Consider the following 25,233-nt stretch of genomic DNA (forward strand, 5'->3'; position numbering starts at 1 on the left):
TCCATTCCTGATCCCGTTCACACATGACTCCATGCAGGAAATGTTCCTGAACATTTCAGGGATGCATGTGTGAAAGGGGCTTACAGTAAGCAATGATCTTCTGGAAACTCGAGTCAAAGCCATATTTATAACAGGTGATCACTGGTTGCAAGTTGAATTACTTAAACAAGCCTCTGATGAGCAGATCAAATCCACCTAATGTCATCTTCAATCTTTAATGCCACAAATTTGCTGAAATTAGATTGCTGACCTAGAAATAGTGCAGAATCTTAAATATTTCCTCTTCATTTCACATGTCATAACTTCTGGTGTTTTTAAATGTTTCTGAAACCTCACTGCTTCACTGTAAAACAGAGAAGTGACATTTTATGTTTATATATAGGCCTATATAAGTCACAGAGAAGTGATGTTTAATATATGTATATATACATAAAACGTCACTTCTCTGTTTTACAGTGAAGCAGTGAGGGAACTAAGAGTTCACACTCAGCTTCCCACATTCAGCTTCTCTAATCATGATGAGAATGTAACAGCTGATGCCTTCAGCTGGCCAAATGACACATGAAGTTGCCATTCCCGTTTCACATCTTTACTTCACCACACACTCATCCAGCCACATACTTCTGATAATCCATCCAGAGAGAGTTTTGCTACTGCCTTTGTGCTCTTTTTCGATATCGCTTTCACACACATTTATATCTGGGAAAAACCCAAACGCACCCACAACCCATTGAAAATTGTTGTTTGGCCCAAGCACACATCATAAGGAAATGGTGAGGTGGGGGAAAGTATTTGCTGCTTTTCTCTTTAAAGGTATTCTGAATCAGTCTGGACTTGAACTGGTGGCTATAGTGCTTGTCTGTCATCTAATTTATCTCCAATCGTATGTTATGTTATGTTTTAGTTATAAGCTTATTTAGGAATATTTACCATGTAAGTTAGTTGTAGCACAGAAACCCTCTACAAGACTGTGTGTGACCCATCTTGTCTGTTGATAGTTTACTTTAGTGGTACAAATTTGCGACTAACACTTTTATTTAGCATTTCTAAGCAGTATATGCACATTTAAACATTAATTTATATATTTAAATACTTTTTAAAGTGTATTTTAAATGTACACTATGTGTCAACAATTATCCTATAACGACATATTTTATATTATTATAACTGTCATTCATTATCTGTTTATACACCAGCTTCCAGTTATGGATGTCCAGACGGGTTATTTGTTGACAAATACATTAATAAATAGTTATATCTGCTTAAAACTACATTATAGTGCGTTACAACAATGTATTAACTGTTAATGTACTGCTTCTAAATGCTAAATAGGGGAACTTAAAGTAAAGCGTTATACCAACCAGTTGATAATCCAGCCTTGTTGCCAGTGGAGTAATTAGTGCTAGTGTTTCTCAAAATTTAAAACTGATTATGCATAATGAGAAAAAGCCCTGATATATTCAATTAATAGCTGGTGTTGTGAAGAGTCCAGGGGCAGCAGAGGTGATTGGTTGGAGAAACCATATTGTTTTCTATGTTTAGCATGCATTTACAATGTTGTGTTTGCAGTTAAGGCCACATAAGGCCACATATCTCATGATCTAAATGATCAAAACCACAAGTATTAGCCTCTCTCACTTTACAGCATTCTCTCATGAAGTTGTGGAGTCAGACTGAGAAACATGCCTGCTGCACTGACAATAAGTCACTGCCGCCTAAAGCATAACTGCACAATCCTTTGCAACCATGAGAAGGTAAACAAGCGAAACTGAAACTACCAGGATATGGGGAGGTGGTACTGTGGCGCCAATGTGGGTATGAAACCTCATCTAAACCACAGCCGCAAAACTAATTTTCACATGAGATCAGACTGAGCTGAGCTGAGCGGGGGCGAAACCATCTAATGTATCTCATAAAACATATTCACAGAGCTGAGGCAGACAGTTTTATGAGAAAAGTAATGCATTTAGTTTTAGTCCCAGGCACATACTGCAGCTATGCGTAAATGTTTCGAGGGACAATAGAGCCACTCTGTGGTCAAAGCATGATACGACACATGCCAGGAACGTAATTTCCATTCACATCATATGAAAGTCAATTCATCTTTAACTTTATTTAGAAGTTTAACTATTTTTAATCTCATAGTTTTAGTGTAATGGTGAAGTAGCTTAGTAACAAATAAGAAAGATAACAAAATTCACCAAGAAATAATTCAGCACATAAACTCGCCTGTAAAACCACAACTTCATGTTGGTTTATTGAATGGATTTAACAAACAAGATTAATATTTGGACAGTCAAGTCATCTGTTTCTCCACTAAGCTAAGCTGAGCTAAGTGTTTCTTGGCTGTAGCTTCATAATCAATTAATTGTTTAAATAATTTTTAAAGGAAAAATGACAGAGCTTTTCTGGTTGCAGCCTCTCAAATGTGAGGATTTTAGACTTTTTTTGTGTCATACATGATAATAAACTGAATATCTTTGGATTTTGGACTGTTGATCAGACAAAACAAGATATTTGAAGACGTCGCCTTGGGCTGTAAGAAATCATTACAGCCATTTTTCCGTAATTTTCTGTCATTTTATAGACAAAACAATGAACTGATAATGAAAACAATCGTTAGCTGCAGCCCTGATCTTTACAAAGTAGTTCCAAGGAAAACCTGGGCAAATCAGACCAAAGCTATCTGCACTAGAGATAAGCAAGACAATGTTTGTTTTTTTTTTGTAATTTGGATGAATCAACCCTTTAAAAGCCATTCTGTCTAAAAGAAAAAGAAAACAAACACTAGAGCAGTTTTTAATTAAAACATTTATTTGATCCAATTCTTTGGAATGTAATAGTCAATGATCAGTCTGAGACAACAGAGACGGATGATGGTTGCTGACCAGAAAGTCAAAGTACAAACAATACTTTTAGTCACTTAAGGCCTCACTGCTTTTCCATTTTTTTACTTCCATATTTCATTTCTTGTTGTTTTTTTTTCTGGATCTGAGACAGCAAAATTACAGAAGCAGTATTGAAAATAAAAAAAACAAAAACAAATCTTGTCATACAAAGAAAAAACAAAACAAATAAAACAATGGCACGTACATCAGTGACAGTACAAAAACACAAGGTGATATTATACCAAGTAAATAAAATTGTTACGTTTCAAAGAGACGCATATAAGCTTTTTCAAGAATGAAAAACATCTCTGTAAATTGTACATTTCAGAATTATAACATTGTCATCTGAAACTGTGTTAAAAAGAATCAACAATAACACTGTCCTCTCCTTCCTTCCTTCTCTCTCTTTTCATAAATCAACATCATAAACACATAGATTTTTTAAATATTTCAGTGCAACATTGTTTTCACGTCTAGTGCTGCAGCATCCTTTCTTGTTTAAAGGGGAAGGAGCTTTATCAACGTCTGCTGAAACGTCAGAAACACACATTCTTGTCTGTAAAGTCGGACTGAAGTTACATTTTGATGAGCCATTGTCTTGTCTGGTTCTTTAACTGTAAACGAATGCAGTTGATATGTTACTGAGAAAACAAAGATGCTAATAGTGAACTTCTCAACAGTCAGAGCACCTTCATTTGATAAGAAACGTTTGCTCAGTTGTGGATTTCCTTTACAATTTCTCTAAACGTCTCACTTTAAAAGACAAAACAGAGAATTGACGCTAAATCGACCGCTGTCTCGACGCTTTCTCTTCACATTTTGAACTCACGAGATGCCACGTAATGCTACATAAAAAAATGGCAGATTTAAATTCCACAGTGCAGTGTACAGACACTAAGACAAACATAATAATCATCATCAATCATGCTGTACCTGTTTTAATGGCTTTTTAATCTTTGTAAATGAATAATCTGTAAATTTGAAAAACCATAACGTAGGAATTGCCCTGTTTAATGTCACAGACTGAACATAAAACATCTGTCGGAGATGATAGATTGTTAATTGATATTGATGAGTTAGTGACCGGTGAGATTTCTGGCTTCCCAAGACTCAATCCTCCCACCTAAACTGACTTTTCTTTTTTTTTTTTTAAACAGTGCTATGAACAAGCGACCAGTATCACAACACATTTAGCTACAAAAGATAAAACACAACAAAGCAGTATTATTAGCACGAGGCTCAACATTTTCAGTTTTTCTTTAAGAGGAGCCGATCATTTTAAAACTGATCCTCATAGATCCCAAAGTTGTTGAGTTTCCTGATCACAATGGTTTACAAATAAGGCCAGTTTGCAAAGCTGATAAGCTAGAAAATGCTACTGCAAATACAGAGTAATGAGTAAAATGGGGATACAATGCAAATGAGGTGCTGATTATGTGGCAGAATTGCACAGAAAAAAAACAACTCAGAGTGCTGGTACTGCAAATAACATTTTCTAAATCCAATTTTCACCCAGTCTTACTAATCAAAATGAACACACTGACACCCAGATTCTTTTTAAATAAAAGTGAGAATAATGAACCCTATATTAGTTTTACTTCGCATGTCTGTTGGATCTTTGCTCTCTTCTGATTCACTAGTGAACTTGTCTTTGAAACTTCAAATGTGTGTGTTAATTACAAGCCAATTTAGCTCAAGGGAGGAGGACAGTGAAATATGTGTGTTTAATTAGCGTTGCTGCAGTTCTGAGTCTTAATTCGCTAAACATCATCTTACTCCTTTAAAGATCCTTCAAAGATTTTTCTTCTGATAGTCAACATTACAAATACACTGCCAGAAAGTACAGCATTGTCACGGCAAACAGTAATTCTTGGTTTTCAGCCAGGACAGTCAGCATTAACATTCAGGATCTCGCACACTCCACCGGCTGATGGATCAGAAAAGAGATACTTGAGGTCTTGGCTCTCTTGAACCCGCCGGCCACACTTTAGGTTAAAGGTTTACCAGTCATTTTCTGTGCCAGACGGATCCATCCGTGACATGCTGTCAGCATCTTAGCGGGTGCTGAGGCTGTCCGTTTTACCCTGTACGAAAACATCACTTCCCACGAGGCGTTTCTCCGTAATCTCAAAGCCGTCTCCATCGACACAAAAACCATCCTTTTTCCCAGAACACAAACAGAAACCAAACGACAACAAGATTCACAAAATGGCAACCAGATCACATTTGCAAAAGAAACACAAATGACAAGTTTGTGCCTCCGTCTGTTAAAATATTTTCTGTACACTTTCTGAATTTTAGGATTATGGTGAGCTTGATTCCAACATAGAAAGGATACTGCGGCACTGGTGTCTTTTTCTATAGAAAAGGGCGCTCAAATATATTAAAACCTATGTACAATATGTTGGATGTGTCATGTGCCATGAAAACAAGACTTGCAGGGCTCCTACAACATTTTACATTTTGAGATTCCTTAATTTTTTTCCAAAGCTTTCCAGACAAATGTGATATTTGACAGAAGACTATGTCACTAAAATGTTAAGTCATACATTTATACTGCAAATCCAAAATATAATCACTAATCAGAAAGCTTGAAATTCATTTTCTGGACGTTTCCAGGTTTTATGTAGGAGCCCCGGATGAAACGCCAGCCGATGAGAAAAACAACCAGCCGAAAAAACAAGGCAACAGAAAAATTGGAGGAAAAAAAAGGCACTGTCGGAACTAGACACAGGTTGACGGGATGGTGCCCGCTTCACACACACACACACACACACACACACACAAACACACACACACACACACACCTTAAATGCAGATGTATATGAATGTGACACATGTACACTCCCTCACAGGGACACACACACACACACACACACTATCATGGCCAAGTTAAAGAGCCAGATATCAGAACAGCAAATTTCACAATCTCTGCTCTCTCTCTGTGTGAAACAATGACATCTGGAGAAAAAGACAAGAAAAAACAACAAGAACAGAACAAAAACAAAAAACTTAGCTTTCCATAAAAGTACACAAACAAATACTTTCATCTGAATTGGTCTCAACACCAGCATGTGATTACATGAAATCAACAAAGCACGCCAAAAAACAAATAGAATCCTTAGTTTTCTTCTTTTTTTTTTTTTTGCTGTACAGATTCTTTATACACAGTGCCCCCTGCAGGTCAGTCCTTTCCACTGCCGCTCCTGAGAAAAAAATTACATCGGCTCACTGTCAGCCCACTCTGCTGTCCCATTGGTGGCTTCAGCCCCATGTTTCCTCCCGCTTGATTGACTGCATCTCATGTCCTAAGCGGAGCATCGCAGCTCCGTCCCTCTTTGCCCCTCACGCCTCTGAGTAGTTAGTCTGTCCGTTCATCTTGTCCTTCTTTAGCTTCACGCCGTCCACCAGCTCAAAGTTATAGTTTTCCAGGGCAGATAAGTTCCTGTCCGTCATGCTGCCCTGTGAGCAAGCGCAGTAGAGCACGACGCCGCAGATGGCGCCCAGGAAGACGCCCAGCGCGGACATGGCGATGATGGTGATGAGGATGGGGTCCAGGGTCTTCAGCATGTTGCCTGGACCCCCGAGCTCGCTAGTCTCCTGTGAGAGGGAGTCCATTGCTGCAAGAAGGAGAGAAACATGACAAATTTTAATTGCAGGCTTGAAAGATCGTACTGGTGATGTTGCATGTTCTGGACCATTAACTGCAAAAGGACAGGCTTTATGAAAAATGACCAAATTCAGCTTATCCCTCGTTGACATGTTGTTTGTCTGCTGGATGTGAATATTTTTCATTTCATTTTGGCAGCAGACTCTTAAATCATGAATGTCAGATCTTCCTTGAAGTTTTCAACACACACCCTCATCCTGCCTTAGCATGAATGATGATATAACTTTTACAGAAAAATGAATAAATGTTTCAAGCCTGTACAAGCTGAAATGAACAGTTAAACGAATGGAAACCAGTGGTTGACTGAGAGGTAGAAAATCAATGGTAAAACTTATTGTATTGGCAAATATGACCAGCAGTAATGTTAAATTTGCATTTGCTTCAATGTGAAGAAAAAGATGCCACTAGATGCATTTTCATCAGCTGGGAAGAGAGAATGTAGTTAAATCTTTCTTAATTGGTTCTGAGCAGGTTATCATGTTGTATCAGATGAGTAACACACACATTTTCCTAAGCTGTTCAGAATGAAAACAGAAATATGTGTGAAGCAGACAGGTCAACTTTTGCATAGTTTGCAAGAGAGAAATAAGCCTGTAGAAAGCTATTACAAGTGTGACCCTTTGATTTGTATTCTGGTGTTAATTATATGTGTTGTAATAAGAAAAAAACTTGTTTGGCTTTTGCAACACACACCACTTTCATTGTGTAAAGGAAGATAAAAAAAATGTTGAATGTTGTTGCTCAAGTGGCTGCTGATACTGATAATGTTCTATCAAAATTCAAATATTGACACTATCATGACAAAACGGGAATCAGCAAGAAACGTACGTAGGATGAAGATCTCAGTGGGCGGAGATGTAGAAGCTTCTGGATCTGGAGGAAGGAAAAACACCTTTCATTAGTGACAGTGACTAAACAGCACAGAACTGAACTTAACAGAAAGATAAGGAAAGTTTAACATAGCAAAGAACATTTATAGAACATTAACATATAGAACAATGAACCCTGACATTTTATTTGTTCGCCAGCACATTAGTGGATTGGATGTCTTTGTTACAACTGTAAAAAATTGTCTTAAATGACATCTGACAATAAATGACTCACCCTTGCAGTCTTCAATGTTGATTCCATCGATGATCTGGATGTTGTCCACAGCTATGTGGCCTGTGCTACGTCTGTCTGCAACACCTTCCACCACCACCTGCAAATAAAAAACACACAGTCAGTCAAATGAATTCATTTAAATCGGAGCTTTATAATTATTCATAGCTCAATTAAGTCATCTTAAAGTCATTGGTACTCAATGATGTGGTTTCTGTTTTAAGATAAATAGAATAGAATCAACCAGCCAACCAAAACTGTAATTTAAAGGCATATTTTCTTTAAATTACAATAATAAACCCACTTTTACATCAGTGGTTCCCAGCCTGAAGGGTTACCATGAAAATACATTTCGTCTACTAGCTTACTAGTAGCTTACTAGCTACTAGCTTACCTCTTCAGGCTTCAAAAATGTATTAAAATGAGACAATGCAAGAAAATACTTTTTGTCTGAACTGCTCACGATGTACAGACATACAGGAACTGTGGAGATGGTTATGAGTAGACATAGTAGGCCAAAAAAGGTTGGGAACCCCTGTTTTATTGTTTATTATTGATATGCACAACTCTGCTTCTTTACCTGAAAACATTATTCATACTTTTTTGTTTCAACTGGGAGGGAAAACTAAGCTATGGGAAGTGAAGCTAAACTTGCATCGGACATGACCTGATAAAAAAATAGGTGAGGATTTATATCCATTCATCAGTTTTCTACACAAGCTAATCTGTTCAGGGTGAAGCAGGCTGGAGAATATCCAAGCATGCATTGTGCAAGAGGAAAGGAACACCCAAGGCAGGTCACCGGTGTATTACAAAGCAAATATGAATTTCTGGTTTTCCAGTTCCATCTAACCTGCATGATTTTAGACTGTGGGAGGAAACTTGGAGCAGCCTGAGGAAACAGACATTATGATTTCCTGGTTTTTCTTTTTCTTTTATGCATGTAGGGGTTTTACAGATGCTGGTTACCTCAATTGTCGTAAGCAGCAAATTACTTTTAGCAATATAAGTTCGCAACCAAAATGAAAGGAACTGCTTTAAAAACATTATTTCACCGCTATTATATTTGTCACAGAATAGATTCAAAGCCACAGTGCTGCAGTTACGTGATAAGCCCTTTTTTAGAGTGTTATTGCCAGGACTCTGTATTACCTGATAGGGGATACTCGAGCGCGGCAGTAACACTCGTCCCTCCCTCCACCGGCTGCCCTGATGACCGCTGACCGTCCACAGGATCTGCTCCCCTTCCACCACCTCCTTCCTCTGCTTGATGTGAAGCGCTCCGGCGTGTTCGCCGAACATGTGATACCAGAAGGACATGCACAGGTCAGCGTCCGGCTCTGTGACAAGCGGGCTGGCCAATCTCGCCACTTTCTCCTCTTGGTCCTCGCCTTCACCGGTTTTACTTAGTGTGTCTGTGTCACTCAGTTGCATGTAGATGAAGTTCCCTGGTCTTCCTGCAGAGGACAGCATAAGACAAGGTAAGAAGTGACTGTGTAGCGGGATAAAGGGCTCCTGATGGTATGTAAACACATCATTTCAGATATTTTACCTCTTTGAAATCCTATTTTACTATATTTTCAAAATAGGACTTAGAGAGAGGTAAATAGACACTCAGCAATCCAATTTTCTGTGGATTCTCAATGAACACAAGCCTTATTCTGCTTTATATCAGGCTCTATTATGACAATGAATGGTTTTCAAAACTCTCAGGGGTTCATTATACATTCCTTTTATTATATTCAATTGAATACTTAATATTAAAACCTATAGTGATATATGCACTTTGAACTGTTTCACCATCTTCCCTCTTCCCACACACACTTAAACATCAAATTCAAGGACCTTACAAGGTTTTGCGTGAACGACTCAATATTAGCATGCTTCAGGATTCATTTTTTTTTTACTTGTGATGTGGTTAAGTCATGAAATCATTCATTTTAGAGCTGCTGCTGCTGCTGTCTCTATGAAAACATTCATCACAGGATGTATGAATGTAGAGAAGGCCAGAGAGCTGAAGCATACTGATGAATGCGAGCGCTACTTTTTTTCTTTCTAAAAAGTCAAATGTTTGAAGGCCATCCATTCATTTCAAAAATATTTTCTGCAAAGTGTGTTCTGTTCTATTCAGTGCTGAATATACAGCACAGTATTCACAGTAAGTTGTGAGTAGAGCTCTGTTTTGTTGCATGTCTTTGCAATGCTGGCTCCTGTTGTTCTTGCTTTATCAGTGCCAGGAAAAAGTATTGAAGTTTAGTTTGAACTCTGACTTGAAACTTCCTATATTTTATATATATTACCTGACAAAATTTTTGTCAGGAAGGGGCATCTAATTATCCGAGGATGTATTTCAGTCAAAAAAAGATTTACATTGGTAACCAGCTCAGTCTGAATGAATGTCACCAAGTTCTCATCAATATGGACCAACTTATGGAAATTTCTGCTCTTGTCTTTGGTCTGTCTCAAAATGCATATCCAATTGAGCGGCTCCAGCGTCTACATGAGCGTGACACCACAGATCAGGCTTGTTTAACTTGCACAAACTCACTGGATTGTCCCTCAGAGCAGGAATAAAGTGTCTGATGGGAATTTTTTATTTTATTTTTTTGCATCGTAAGCATCTTTTCCTCATTTTTTAAAACAGAAAGGTTGTTGAATTCCCTGCAGTGTGTTATTCAAAGCTTTGTCTAAACATATTCCAACTTCCACCAAAAGAGGTTTAGACAGGCTTTCAACAGCTGCATAGTAACATTGAGAGCCACAAAGTGCTGTTACAAAGCATCTGTTGAGTGGTGCTGGTTCAAAACAAACTCTTGAACACGAAGGTGAACACACATCTGTTACCTGTGTGGTCCAGGTCTGGTCCTCTGTGGACGGCAGGAGCCCCGTTGATCTGGATGAGCCACGTAGCCCCCGTATCGGTCTCTCCGGTCCAGCCGCAGAACGACGAGGAGTCGAAGTTACAGGCAAACCACACAAACGCTGCATTAAAGAGAAAACAACAGTCGTAAGAAATTGGAATCAAAAACTTTTTAATTGACAAATTGCCAGGAACAATTAATCAGTTATTGATTAATTGTCACTAGCGGCTTTTTTTCACCCGAAGGCAAAGAGCTTTGTCATGCAGATCGTCATGTTCCATACAAGATCCTACCGCCTTCTTCGGCACAGCTAGTGCAGCATTAAAAACATGATCCCTCACTGGCTTCCCACCCGCAAATACAGTCAAATATGTTTCTTATTTCCACGTAAGATAAAGCAACTACATACAGCATTTTTTTACATGCTTCAATGGGCTACACGTATGTTGCATTCAGACTGAAAACAGCCCTGCGTTAAAACAAAGCAAGGTTGGTGGTGTTATCAGAGATACCGGTGAGACAATGAAATACAATCCAGGAAGCTGAGTTAGGGCTACAGTTTAATGTGTTTAAATGCTCATCAGACACCAAAATGTAATATTTTGTCTTTTGTCACAATGATCTTGAGGTAAACAGCAGAAAAACAGCGTTGATGTTACAAAGTACTCGACCAGGAATGTGCACTTGCATGTAGATGATTGGCCAACTCTGCACCTTGACAGATGACGTTGTCATTTCCGTGAAATATGAACCAGGTTCAACTTTTTTGCTGGATGACCCTCCGTTGTTTTCCTGAAGCCCCCTATGTTGGCACTCTCACTGCACTGCACTAACGTTGGTCTGAACACCACTATAGGGCCAACATGCACGGCGTATTTCGTAGACATTTGCGCCACTTTTAAAGAAACTTGTACATACAACTTGTTACATAATCACATTTTTTTCTTCTTTTTTTTTTTAACTTGCTTCCCGACAGGTATTAGATCAACCAGTTAGCTTGTTGAGATTTGGGAGGTGGGGGGTCAGCTCCTCTGAGAGCCTCTGTAACCCATTTACCAACGTCTTGTTTACATGTTTTTGCAGAGGAGCATAATTCCAGCTTAATAGAGTTTTAAAAGGTTTAAAAAGATGATAACTAACCCACTGTTTTCACAGACTAATCTGCTTCAGTTGGAATGGGGGAGTGGAGACAGCCTGAAGAAGGAACTGTAAGTCTTGTAACATCAATATTAGAAAGCTGTTCATGCTGTATTGTACACTCAGTATAAATTGTGTAGCTTGTGGAAAGCATGTCGCACCAAACAAAAGCCTTGTGCAGATGGAATGGGGTGAGAAAAACAGAGAGACAGTTGTGATTGTACACCCAGTGCAGCGCTGCAGGGCATTTTGCTCCACAGCCTCACTAAAACACAGGAACTAAGACGTCACCACTGATAGAAAACAGCGCCAACTCGTACATATGTTTGGGATCAGGACATCAAGAGAGAGAGAGAGACAGAAAGGAATGGAGAGACCTTCCACAGAGAAGGGCGTGATGCCACCAACATGCGGATGTGGCCCCCTCCAAAAAAAAAAAACCCCTAACAGAAGAAAAAAAACTACATCTTCTGCCCTGTTCTCCTCCCTGTGCCAGCATTTGACTGGCGGCAGTGGTTCACCACAGCATCCAAATGAATCCAGAAATCTCAGAACACTGGACATTTTGTTTCTGAGAGGCTAATAGGATGCAGAGATGACCATGAAGCTGGTAACCCCCCCAACCCCAAGCTGTCTTCATGTGATGCTTTGGCTCAGCTAATTGAGACCCAAGAGGCCTTTATTCTCTCTCTCCAGCTCTCACTATACCTCTCTCCGTTCTTTTACCTTGTCTCTATTTTTTTGCTTCCCTCCTTCTTTCTCCTTTCGCCTGTCTCTTCATTCTTCTCACCCTCCCCTTTTCTCTGTCTCATCTCTATTCATTCCCCTTGCCAACTCACCCTTTCTTTCTTTCTTTGTCTCTCTGTCACTGCTACTATTTTTCTACCTTTCTGCCTATTCATCCCTCCCCTTCTTGGGCTGGTAGTCTACTCCAAATGTATTGAATTCGGTGTATTCACAAGGGATGATAAACAGTGTCAGGGTGCAAAGATGTTCAAGCAGAAAAACAGCTAGGTGACCAAAACAAACTACTCCATTTGGCTTTGAAAGCTGCAGTGAATGCAGGCTCACCAACTGATTTTTTTTTCAGCCATGCTGGCGGCACGGTTCTGTAGATGGCAATATCAGTCTTTGGTCCTGACTGAAATATTTCAACAATTACGGGATGGATTGCCATGAAACTTTTTAGAGACATTTGTGGCCCTGAGGGATGAATCCCATTACTTTGGTGATCCCCCTAACTTTTCATATACCACCCGCATGTCAAGTTTTTCGCTTATCCAGTGAAACATCTCTCTACTTGATGGATTGGCATAAAATTTTGTACAGACATAAATGGTTTCTACACAATGCATGAAGAGGGTGGGGACAGTTTGGCTGTATGACATTAGATGACAACTCCATTCACTGCAGATCATGAGTATTTGGTTCAAAGCTTCATGCAAATCTAATAAGTGGGTATTAACTGAGTATTAATTTTTTCTGATCTAAATTCTAACAATATTTGCATATTCACAGATTTTGGATTTTTCAATGAGGGAGAAGGAGTAGATGTAATTTCAAGAATTTTGCGAAAAACATGTCAGATACAAATTATCGTTACATGAAGAGGGTTTTTTTATGTCCTAAAACATGGCTGGAGGGGATCTTAAAGGTTAGAGAAAGATCATGGTCATGATTACAAACCAACGCTGACGTTAGCAGGAGACGGGATGCAAACCTCAGTCTCAAATGTCAAAAATCAGACGGACTTTTTACACCCAAACATCCACCCCTCAGACACAACATTACCAATATTGCAAATGCCTCCAGGAGCAAATTAATCTTTATTTCTGCTTCTCTGTCTCTCTTTTTACTGCCTGTTTTGCTTTCTTTTTCCCCATCTTTCTTCATCTGTGTTTCTCTCCTGTTTCTCAAACATCTCTCTCTCTCTCTCTCTCTCTCTCTCTCTCTCTCTCTCTCTCTGCAGTCCAGTCGTGTCAGGGCTAAGCAGTAAATGCAGAGTCTCATTTGTGAACTGGGGCGATGAAAAAGCCATTTACTCCCATGGATGTCGGCTTTCATTGTTCTTTGTGACTGCAGTCGGTACTGTTGGTGACACTGAATGATGGGTACTATTGGCTGAATTAATGCGCTGATCTGGCAACCCTGCAGTGGTGCATTTATTTGTACATGTGCCTGGGAAACGGCTTGACTTCACTTTTAAAAGAAACCATTTGAAAAGAGACGAGAAGAAAATACGAAAACAAGATGAGAGGTGACAAAAAATAGATGTGAAAATAAAAAAAAAGAAAGATAGATGAAAAATGAGAAACCAGAGAAAAGATGATTGGAACAGATGACACGAGAGCAAACAAGGAAATATGAGAATATAAGCGAGTGAAGGAGGTTGCAAAGGTGGAAGCAGATCCTCACCTGGTAGTAAGTCCATGATGGGAATGCCCGCTGTGGTGCCTCCTGCTATAGACAGACGGTACAGTCAGAGTGGGGTCAAAAGTGAGGTGTGTTGGTCCCACCCACACAGATGCCAACACATACTCAACACACCTCATGTTACTTGAAATCATTACCAAACTCCTGTCAGATGCACATCAATTTAGAGAAAATCAAAAATAATTCTACAAACACAAAGGATTCAGTTTTTGTTTTTGAGTGAAAACGTATTTCAGAGAAAATCTTTCCGTTCAAGCTTTCACATTTCAGGGAATAGTGATGATGCATTTGATGAAGTATGACAGTAAAGGAGATAAAGGAGAATTTTAAATGTGGATAAAGCAGTTAAATCTTTTTTTACATTTACAAAGAAGAGCAAAAAAATAAATAAATCTAACAGGAAAAGACACAATTCAGTCAAAACTTAAACCATATGAGGGAAGATGAGGGAGAATTTTTCATGGTTTAAGTCCAACATGTTTTCCTTCTGTCACAACTAAGTTACAGGAAGAAAAAGAAAAAAGGCACTCACAAGTGTTTTATTCTGAATCTCCTCTTAAAACACTACAGGCAAGCTGACTCACATAAATTATTCTTATGCATAATTTGTTGTTTTTTTCTACTTGACATTTAACTTTTCATTATTTCGCCTGACAAACACTATGAAACTTTGGGGAGTGAAAGCGAGATGAAGAAGGGTTGGGAGCAAAGTACAGGAAAGTTATGGTGGTTTACCCGGCTCTGTGTTGTAGTCCTCAAGTGCGTCAGTCTCGCCAGCACAGTCCTGTTGTCCTTCATCGCAGTCAGTAGTCATGGTTGTGCCGGGGACGGTGATTGGCGCGGTGGTGGTCGCCCCAAACGTGGTCATGGGAAATGTAGAAGCGACTGGCGTGGTGGGGGGTGCCGCGGTTGTAATGTCTGAATATATAGAAAGATAAAAGACAGCGTGTAAGTAAATAAAATAGAAAGAAAAGGTTGATGATGAAGGGTACGTAGGGAAATAAAGATAGATAAAGAAAGTTAAAACATTATAAGACATAGAATACAGTATATACACAGTGGTATTGAGTGTGTGTGTGTGTGTGTAAAAGTGTGCGTCTATACACCCAGTGAGGTGTGTTTTGGCTCAGTTCAAACTTATTTTATAGTCTTTTTGTGTCCTTTTTCTATACGCAGGCAGAAATTTTTTCCAGGAGCTCAGGAATCTTTTTAAAAACCCAGAAACTTTACTTCCCTTTTGAACTGGAGGAACAAGGGTCTAAATTTAGTGTATCTGCCCCGCCAAAACTCCCATCTGAGGGAGGAGTACTTTCTGAAAGTCCAGGAACTATCAGGGTGGAGTTTGCAGTACCAAAACTTGCTGACCGATCAAACATTTTCTTTACAGACTGTTTTAATGCAATTACAAACTAAAAGTAGAAGAATAGAGTCATGTGCTGAAGCAGAAACATAAGAAAAAAAACCCCCAAAAAACAAATAGAAGGAACAGAGATCAGGGCTTGTTGCATGGCTTGTTCTTCTTATTTCCTAATTTAGTTCCTGTGTTCAGTTCCTGGGACTTTTTGGTCTTCAAAGTGCCAATCAATAAGCCTTTTGATATTCTATATTTTTCGTATTGTCAAAAAAACCCCCCCAAAAAACCCCAAGAAAAGACCAAAACCAACAATAAATTACTATTAACATTAGTATTGCCTGTGTGTCCAAAACCTAATATATCTCATTCCTCTGTGCCATAGAGCTCCATTGTTATTCAGAACACATTAATGAGCCACACTGTTGCACTGGGTGACATGCTCCTTCATTAACACGAACACACACTGTAGTTTATTTTGAGTCAGTCCCACACAAACCATCATGCTGCCAGAAACGCTCGCTACAGCTTGAAACGTGGATTAATCCACCACTTAAAATAGCCCTTAAAATTTGCACTAAAAAATTACAGTACCCAGTTGTTTCAGGGTGTATTTACCATATAAGAAACGTGAAACTATATATTAGATAGAGTATATTTATATTTGTGACCCATAGTGGGCATGAGGAAGAGGGCAAAAGACAGGCAGACATGTACAAGAACATGCATGCTTCTGAAACAAAGTGTAATTTTGCTTAATTCAGGAGGCATCTATGCATAGTAATAAGATCAGAAACTCAATAAGACCTTTAGGTTTTGCTTTATTCATGCAGGAGAATTGTGTATCCTTTAGAGACAGATATATTAGGTTGAATACCAGACTCTCTCATTAACAACCCTGTGAAATTCAAGTGTCTCGATTTGCTCGATTTTTCTGAAGATTGAAGTTGAGAGCTGGCACTCTTACTCCCCATCAAGGACCAAAGTAATAACGACAGAGTCTCTTGTATCTTGTTAAACTCTTCCATACAGTCCATGTCTGGTGATGTGTTTTTATGGAAATGAAGCAAAACTGAACTTGAATTAGCATAAGTAGGGTATGTAAAAAAAAAAAAAAAATCACAGATGGTCTGCATGTAATTAAACTTTGTAGGGGAAATGTATTTGCAGTGTTTTGAGTGGGATGAAGGTTTTGCTGTAAGTAGAGAATGAATGATTGGATTCAAAGCTTAAAGCAGCATCAGCTGATTAAACTGCTATAACCGATCTGCAGGCGTTTTGTACGTGTGTTAGATTCTCCTCCTCAGGTTTGTGTGAGCTTAAATTTGGATCTGATTATGTTTTTCGTGAAAACAGGAAGAGACTCTTGTGTAGGATCTTAGATTAATTAAAAGAAATACTTGTTGAGTAGGAGTTGTTCAATAAATCCAAATGAACTGCTAATTAATTGTACATATCTAGCACCTTATATGAAAAAGACCTTTGGTGATAACAGTATTAATACTTTTTGATAATTTAACAGCATGAAATCAGCTTGTTTAGCTGTTAAGAGCACTTGAGGTCAAAGCTTTATCATTATGTACATTAATTAGGAGATAAACTGCCTCAGTGAGCATCAAGGTACGAGAAAGCTGCGATTTGGATAATTGGGCGTGATTGCTAATGTCTCTGAGAGTGTGTGTGTGGGCTCTACACTGTGTATGCCTTTTCCAGTGAACACATATGGTTTTCATGCATGTGCATGTGTACATATGTGCGTGTCCGTGCTTCGAGAAGTCTGATTAACGTCTTTCAGTCTGTGTCTCGTCTCCTGTGACAGAGTGCGTGTTGTCTTTGTTCTCTTCTTTTGAACTGTGTTCACTGTGGGAGAAACGCAGACGTCCTGCTTCAAATACCGCACTCTCTCTCTCTCCTCCCTTCTTTCCATCTCCTTTTTTTCCCCTTTGCTCTCCTTCTTTTCACCTCCTCTCTCCACACACAGTCTCCCTCTATTCATTTTAAAATTCCTTTTCTTAGTGTGCAAAATAGTGAGAGTAGTGGTTTTATTTACTTATTCATTTTTAACATTTGTTTGTTAAGTGATACGAGGACTGTTGAAGGATTGCATTGATTTTTCCTTTGGATTAATAATGACTTTAATTTCTTATATGGACAGATGTATATTTATCCAGCCAAGTAAAGGAATTATATCCACATAAGCCTCATATTAGCTTCAAATAAACTTTTAAATACATTTCTGCATGGAAGGAGGGCTGTAGATTGTTTGTCCATCACTTACATTAAAAGTGCCTTATGAAGGGATCTCTTAATGATCAATATGAACTGGTGGAATGATTACAGCAAGAAAAACATGTTTCAATGTCCGTTTGGGCTCCTGATTATTGCTTTAGGACAGACTTGAAAGATTATAACCCCATCCTTTAATGTTTGCCTTTTAATCACCACAATCTTTCCCCAACCTTAACCATATTGTAGTTTCCATGCGCAGATATCGCTGAAACAAAAAACTTTGGCACTAGATGAAAAGAACAAAAACATAATGTTACTGAACATAGTCTGGGCTTATGCAGAATCATCAAATATTACATAAAATATTAATATATACAGTATAAATACATAAACCACAGTTAGCTTAATTTTTGAGGTTCCTCCAAAATTAGATTTTAAGGTTTTCAGGGCGTCTCAGGTATTGATTAAAGGGTCCAAAACCCTCTGAGATCCTCTGTATTTTGCACACTGCTTTAACTTCTCTATCCATTACTACTCTTCATGCCTTCCCTGCTCTTATTTCATCCTCTTCTCTCTTTCTCTTCGTCTACTCTGCAATCTTGGCCGCTCTGGCTGATTCTTATCCTTTTCCCTACAGGGCAACCAGATACTCAAACTCCACCAGACAGCCTCCCTTCTCCCTTTTTCTGTTCCTCCCTCACCTACTGTGTGAGGTCGAACCCTCCTCTCTCTCTCTCCCTCTCTCACTCACACACCATCCAGCTCTGACCACTGCTGCAATAGAGATAGTAGCCTGCCATGGCATGCGTCAGCCTTTTTATCTGCTCACTCTCCTCTTTCCACTCTCTCTCTCTCTCTTTTTCTCTCTCTCTCTCTTTCTCTCTCTCTCATTACACCAAACAGTGTAGATAAGCACCCTGAAGTGTAAGCAGTTCACTGTTTAATGACTGACTGACTGAGGCTCTGTGCACATTAATGCAAAAACATCTGAAAACACTGTTTGCACGTTGAATGTTTTTTCTTCAGCACTTTTTTGGTATTTTTATGAAACAACAAGTAAGTAAGGATGCAGGCAACAAATGTCATCCACATAGTGTCACATCATTTCATGTCTGCAGCACACACAAGACAGTACAGACAGAAGAAATAGACAAAGTATCTGGGATGTTAACGCGCTAGAATAGCTGCTTTTGTGAAGCACGGTAAAGCTGGGAAGCCGATCTTTACAAAAATACTGTTTTACAAAGAAAGGAGAGCAAAGCAGCAAAAATGGATCACATGACAATGACCTGCTGATCATATCTAAATCATATTGAAAAGTACTGTTTTCTCTGTCTATGCAAGACCTGAGTTTTCAAATTTATCCACTTGAGAGAGTACCGAATGTTTTGTTGGTGAGAGATGTTGTAGTTGGAAGCCTAAAACGAATGGCGGACTGGCAGTCTGAAGTATGTAGTCATGATACATCTGGTTTCATCACATCTGCAGCGCGTGTTATCACTTTAATATGGTTGTGTGGTTTTAACAGGTGACTGTGTTTCAGAATGACTAGTTAGTATACTGGTTCTGGACTGTGTCTGGTCTCATGCTGTACTGGTTTGGTAAAATCTTTGGATTCCAAAACGACACTGGTCCTAGATCTCACTGTGAGACATGTCCACCAACGACCAACTGGGAGCTTTGGCAATCAAAGACAACCTGCAGCAAAATACTGATAGTGTCAGAAATTTAAGCTGCTATGACCCACATCTACAAACATACCAATCAGAATATGACGAGAAATGACACATGGCACACAAATGTCTACTACTGTGCTGTTCTCTTGACTTCTTAGCCAGCTAAGAAACTGAGACCGACCGGCCTCATATGCAGCTGCAGTAACTGCCTTCTTCCTGAACAGCAGTCTGTCTCTGAGTCACTCGACTACTGTATCTGCAGGGTAGTGTCGCCTACTGTAATTCTGCTGCCTGTGTTTGATTTTTTTTTTTTTTTTTTTATGTCTTGTGAAAGCTGAGCGTTAATCTCAACCAAGAACAACTCTGCAAAAGCCAGAAACCACAGGAGTGTTCTGCTTAATATCAACCTCACTTTAATATCACAATATAAATATGTAATATGCTGAGACAAATTGCCTTGGGGATGACAGTTAAGTTTTCCAGAGTAACCTGATTCAATTCATGCTTTCTCTACTTGTTATTGTTTGTGCGACGCTGGTAATAAATACATGGAAGGATTCACTGTACTGTATCTCAAGGCTTTTATATTCACTTTAAGTCATATCAGAAGATATTGATGTGAATATTGCAGACGCTTGCAGTAATTTTGAGTCATTTTAAGCCTTAAGTACATTTAAGTCAGCTCAGACACTCACCGTCCAGTTCACAGCCCAGCAGTTCTAGTCGGAGGCCCAGGCCCTCGGTGGTGGCTCTCTCTGGGTAGATCCTGACGAAGCGGCTCAGTAACCTACCCATGGACCTGAGCTCCGGGGTGTCATGGTTCTGATTCCCGATGAATACCTAAAGGAGGAGAGAAGAGGGGAGGGGGAAGAGTTCACCAGTTAAAATCCTCAACATGAGCGATAATTCTATTATAAAAAGTTCAATTAACTGAATGGTCTGTGGATTTTGAGGATGAGATTTAATGAGAGGCCATTAAGTTGCAAAATACTTGTCTGATCTAATCTGGTGCAATAGCAAAACATCCTTTGTGTTAATTTTAACTCAGAGAACAAGACAAATGGAGTTGACAGGATGCCTGCAAATGTCATCAAAGCAAGTTCAAATACCTTTCTAGTGTAGGTTAGAGAGACTAGTTTGGCAAATTAAATGAACGTAAGACTGGAAAAGTCTATCAGAGGAGGGATCGGTAAGCTCCTTAAATGTAATTGTAGGCTATATTATACACAGCATAATGAATTCTTAGACCTTGAAATTGGATAACTTCTCTCAGGATTTAAGGAAAGTCTGCTTTATCAGGACAAATCAGATCAGTGTCATTAGGTAAGTGACAAATGGACAAATCTGACTATTCTATCTAGAGTTGTAATCCATTATTTTCATTATTTATCAACTATTCACTCAATTAAAATTAAATGTCAGCAAGTGCAGAAAAAGAGTTTGAGTCCACTTCTTTAAATGTTTTGATTTCTCCAAAAGTTTACTGTTGTAGAAGACGAAGAAAACCAGAAAATGTTCACAGCTGAGAAGCTGGAGCAAGTGAATTATTACCCTTTTTGCTTAAAAAATAACTCAGAAGAGTATTTGATCATCAAAATTGTTTCAGTTGTATCAGCCCCTGGATCTTCCCCGCTATTGTTCTAACTCTCCACCGCTCATTGTGGTGGTAAAGCACATCCATCTGGTGCAGAACAAGACAAACAATAACATGTACTGTTTGAATCCAAGTCTGCTTCTGATCAAACATCGGTCAGTTTGATAAGAAGCTGAAACAAAATGAAAGGAGGAAACAAAAACCAAAAGCCAGGAAACCAGAACCAGAGGCAATCCTTTCATATTTCCAACATGGAAGCAGCACAGATGAAAATGCTTACTGTCACACTGGGAGCCAAGTAGTGGGACACCGAAACCCAAAAGCAACCCTGCTGTCTGAACTGCTGAGGTTTCCTCTTGTCTGATTCATCAAAAGCATCTGTCTGGCATTATAGATGCAGTGATGATGTGACCGTGTGCATGTAGAGTGAGTGAATTTTTGTTTCCACTCTTTTTAAGAATAGTGGATTCTCTATCGGAGCAAAAAACACCCCAAAATCATCCTTTTTGCCTGAATAGATTGATACCTATGGCTGCATGCTAACACTTTAAAATACTATATGTGAGTAACGCTAACCACCATGCTAACTCTTCAGCATTTACCATGTATATAATTGTAGTATATAATCGTAGAAACTTTTAAGCTCTAATTATGTGTTTGAGCCTGGAAGTTCTCTTCATTTTTCTCATCATCTCAATTCATAAAATCCACACAAAAGTGCCACAAAAATGCATTTTGTTCAAAAGAGTTGCAAAGGATTAGTTTCCCTTTTTAGTTAAAAAATGACCCCCAAGGAAAGATAGTGGTGCTAAAATTAATAACGCTGTCTCCCAGGTAAATGCTACATGTTAATAATATGAAGAATACAATTGTTCTGTTGTTGCATTATTCACTGGTGCTTGTGTGCTGTACTTCTGCATGATGGTGTTTTTTTTTATGCTCCTTTGAATATGTTCACTTTATGAGATATGTTGTTTTGCTCTAAGCGCAGGATGCTTTTCAACATGTGGCCAAAAACAACAAGACAGAATTAGACTTCAAAGAGAACTCTGGCTCCTTTACAATTTTTTCTATATTTCATCCAAATAAACAAAATCTATGTGATATATTACAGGAAAAACCAACATAAAGTGTCTTACTAAGGTGTTGGGCCACCGTGTACTGCCAGAACAGCTTCAAGATCTCCAAAATCTCCCATAAGTTGGGTTGAGATGTGGTGACTGTGAAGGCCACAGCATATGATTCATATCATTTTCATACTCATGAAACCATTCAGTGACCCCTCGTGCCCTACTGACTTATTGTCATCCTGGAAGAGACCACTCCCATCAGGATAGAAATGTTTCATCACAGAATAAAGGTGATGACTCAGAACAACTTTGTATTGATTTGCAGTGACCCTTCCCTCTAAGGGGACAACTGGACCAAAACCATGACAGCAAAATGCCCCCCAAAGCATAACAGAGCCCCCAGATCCCCTCACTGTAGGGGTCAAGCATTCAGGCCTGTACCATTCTCCTGGTGTACGCCACACACACACTCGCCCATTTGTCGAAAATATGCTGAAGGATGACTCATCTGTCCATATCAATTTTTTCCACATCTCTGCAGACCAGTGCCTATGTTTTTTGCGCCACTGAACTCTCAAATGTCCTTTCATCTTTGTAATGAGGGGTTTATGCACTGCAACCCTACTATAATATTCCTCTCTATGTAATTGTAATTATGGACTGTTCTTGCTGACACAGTCCTGCATTGACATTCTCAGTCAGCTCTTGTGTTTTTCCTTACATATCGCACTAATGTACGAGCATCACGGTCATCAAATGCACGCCGTCGACCGCAATTTCCGACATTATTTACTGATGTCTTTCCCATAAATCTAAATGCAGATGTCACTTTAGCAACTGTTCCGATTGAAATACCAGCCAGTCGAGCAGTCTTTGTGACAGAAACTCCCGCCATCCGTTGCCCCAACGATGAACCCTCTTTCAGAGTCACTTAAATCTTTTCCTGTTTCCATCTTGATACAAAATCAGAATCAATTGGGCCTGTTCAGCATTTGTATACATGCCACAGAGCATGATTGGATGTTAATTGCTTGATTGTACCATGCAGCGCACCTGTGTGGAAGCATCTGCATTCATTATGTTTCTCCGCTCATTTATTCACAGGTTTTTTTCTTTAATTAGTCACCCATCTGTATGCACTAATGTTGACAGAGAACTGCTTTATTATAGCGGTCAGAACTATTTGATTCATATTAACAGCTCATGAAGTGTTACAAATGGTCATCAATCAAACTGCAACTGTGGGTCTGCCGATCGAAAAATTTGAAAACTGTACAAAAATGCTTTGTTTTCCAAGAATTTACTCACTGTCCACATTTGGTAGTGTTTTATTTTACAGGTCTTTATGGATGATTTCCCAATGATTTCCAAGAAGTTTCTTGGAAAGAACTACGTAATTTAGTACTAATGATATGAAAAATTGGGTCAGTGTTTAATTGGTACACTTCCAATCCATCAAAAATAATTACAAGTGTAACTAGAGAGTCTTTAACTCTCAGCTCATAATTGTTGTAAATTACAGATTTGTCTTCAGGCCAGTATACTATTCGACATATATGGAGAGTGAAGTTTCCAATAATAGTTGAATAATAAATGAATATTTACTTGGGTTTAAATAGACTTAAATAGCTTTTCTTTCAAGGAAATTCCTATTTTTCCCATCAATAGGACCAAAGTATACAGTTACTTTCAACAAAACTTTCTTCAAAATCTTTGGGATGTTGTTTACTTGTAAAATAAGATGTTGGCAGTAAAAACCTTTTGAGCTATGCTTAGATCCTTCATTTCAACAGTTTTACATCACCGCACATTCGGATTTTAAGCTGACAAGTTTAAGTATAGTTCAGTTTGTCATTTTGCAGTGTCATTGCACTTCATACGTGTTTATAATTAATGTCTACTTTGAGAGACCTACTGTACAGTGGGTGACTATGAGGACTCTCTCAATTAATTTCCAAATTAAACCAGCTACATTTCATTAATGATATTGACATTTTAGGAAAAAACTACAGTATGATCACTGTTTAAATTCCTAAAAGGTTTTCCCCCTCACTTTAGCAATTATTATTTACCATAAAATATGATATTATATGAAATGTTATATGAAACACAAATGTCCCTTTTCTTGGTGCATATTGATGATTTTTAGGTTTAGGTAGCAGCCAGTCTACCACTCTATATATGGACTCATGTTTAAGCATGAGCATACTGTATGGACAGGGTCTATGTGCCAGGCATTTGTAAATGCCTGTACCAGCCGGGCCTCTCTGAGGCTTCCTGCCTTGTCTTTTGAAGAGGTTTTATAAAAAGACACAGGAAACAGAGCAAAGAGGCGGAGTGAAGGGACAGAAGAGCATCTAGATCTCCATCTGCAGTAAAGCAGCAGGAGTCACACGGCTAATCTCGTCCTCTGCCCTGCCATCTGGAACACATAGAGGAGGATGTCGCACCAATGGGGCTGGCTGAAGACAGGAAGTGGATTCTTGAAAGCAATGACATGAATTTCCTTTGGAGGATCAGAATCAAAGTCACTCAAATCGTCAAGTAGGGTTAGAAACCGAGAGTGGTGGGTTCTGATATTTCCAGAGCTGAGAAGATCAAAAGTCAGCTCTTGTTTTTCATTGTATTTCCTGTGGTAGTCAGTGACATTCTTGACTTTTGATCTTGTCTCCATCTTTTGTACTCAGCACTCATTGTTGTGCCCAAATACCAGCTGTCAATCAAACAATGTGAGCAGCACATTTTCTTTTGGTGAAGTTTCTGCAGGTGGAACTTTTTTCTTCATTGGTTCAGTCAGTGATGGCTATTATTACTCGTGTTAACGAGACAGTTCTTCTTCTGTTCATTCAAAGGTAGTGAAAATGGTTTCATATGAGGAGACAAAAAGCTAAAAGTAAATTTTTATGTTATAAAATAACAATAATAATGTATTCTTATTTGAAAAAATCAATTTCAATCAATTTGATTCAGGTAAAAACTTGTATTTTTACATACTATATCACAGTATTTTAGCAGTGCCGTCAAGGTAAAATATAGTATACAGGTGTATGGTTGAATAAAAGGCTCATATAATCAATTTGCTCTTTTTTTGCTGGCTGGTAGTGGGCAGGGCTTATCAATTGCCTCGGAGACCCAGGTGGATTAAGGGTTCATGAGTAGCAGTACTGGTGTCAACTTTGTTGTGCTACTGTTGGACTGAGACAGAACCTGTTTCCTTTTTTGG

General features: G+C 38.8%; 1 protein-coding gene across 3 annotated transcripts in view; it reads right to left on the reverse strand.

Moving 5' to 3' along the window:
- Positions 1 to 3,045: 3,045 nt before the first annotated feature.
- Positions 3,046 to 25,233, reverse strand: part of LOC121908564 (neuropilin-1a-like) — an 87,257-nt gene continuing 65,069 nt past the window's right edge. For all 3 annotated transcript variants that reach the window (XM_042428688.1, XM_042428689.1, XM_042428690.1), the window contains 8 exons: positions 20,042 to 20,186; positions 14,826 to 15,008; positions 14,073 to 14,117; positions 10,504 to 10,641; positions 8,812 to 9,116; positions 7,663 to 7,759; positions 7,387 to 7,431; positions 3,046 to 6,508 (listed from right to left, as the gene is read on the reverse strand). In XM_042428688.1, coding sequence (XP_042284622.1) covers positions 6,234 to 6,508; positions 7,387 to 7,431; positions 7,663 to 7,759; positions 8,812 to 9,116; positions 10,504 to 10,641; positions 14,073 to 14,117; positions 14,826 to 15,008; positions 20,042 to 20,186 — 1,233 coding nt within the window. In that variant the 3' untranslated portion in view covers positions 3,046 to 6,233. The remainder of the gene's footprint in view (positions 6,509 to 7,386; positions 7,432 to 7,662; positions 7,760 to 8,811; positions 9,117 to 10,503; positions 10,642 to 14,072; positions 14,118 to 14,825; positions 15,009 to 20,041; positions 20,187 to 25,233) is intronic.

The sequence above is a fragment of the Thunnus maccoyii genome, chromosome 12 (assembly GCF_910596095.1).
Source record: "Thunnus maccoyii chromosome 12, fThuMac1.1, whole genome shotgun sequence".
NCBI classification, from domain to species: Eukaryota; Metazoa; Chordata; class Actinopteri; order Scombriformes; family Scombridae; genus Thunnus; species Thunnus maccoyii.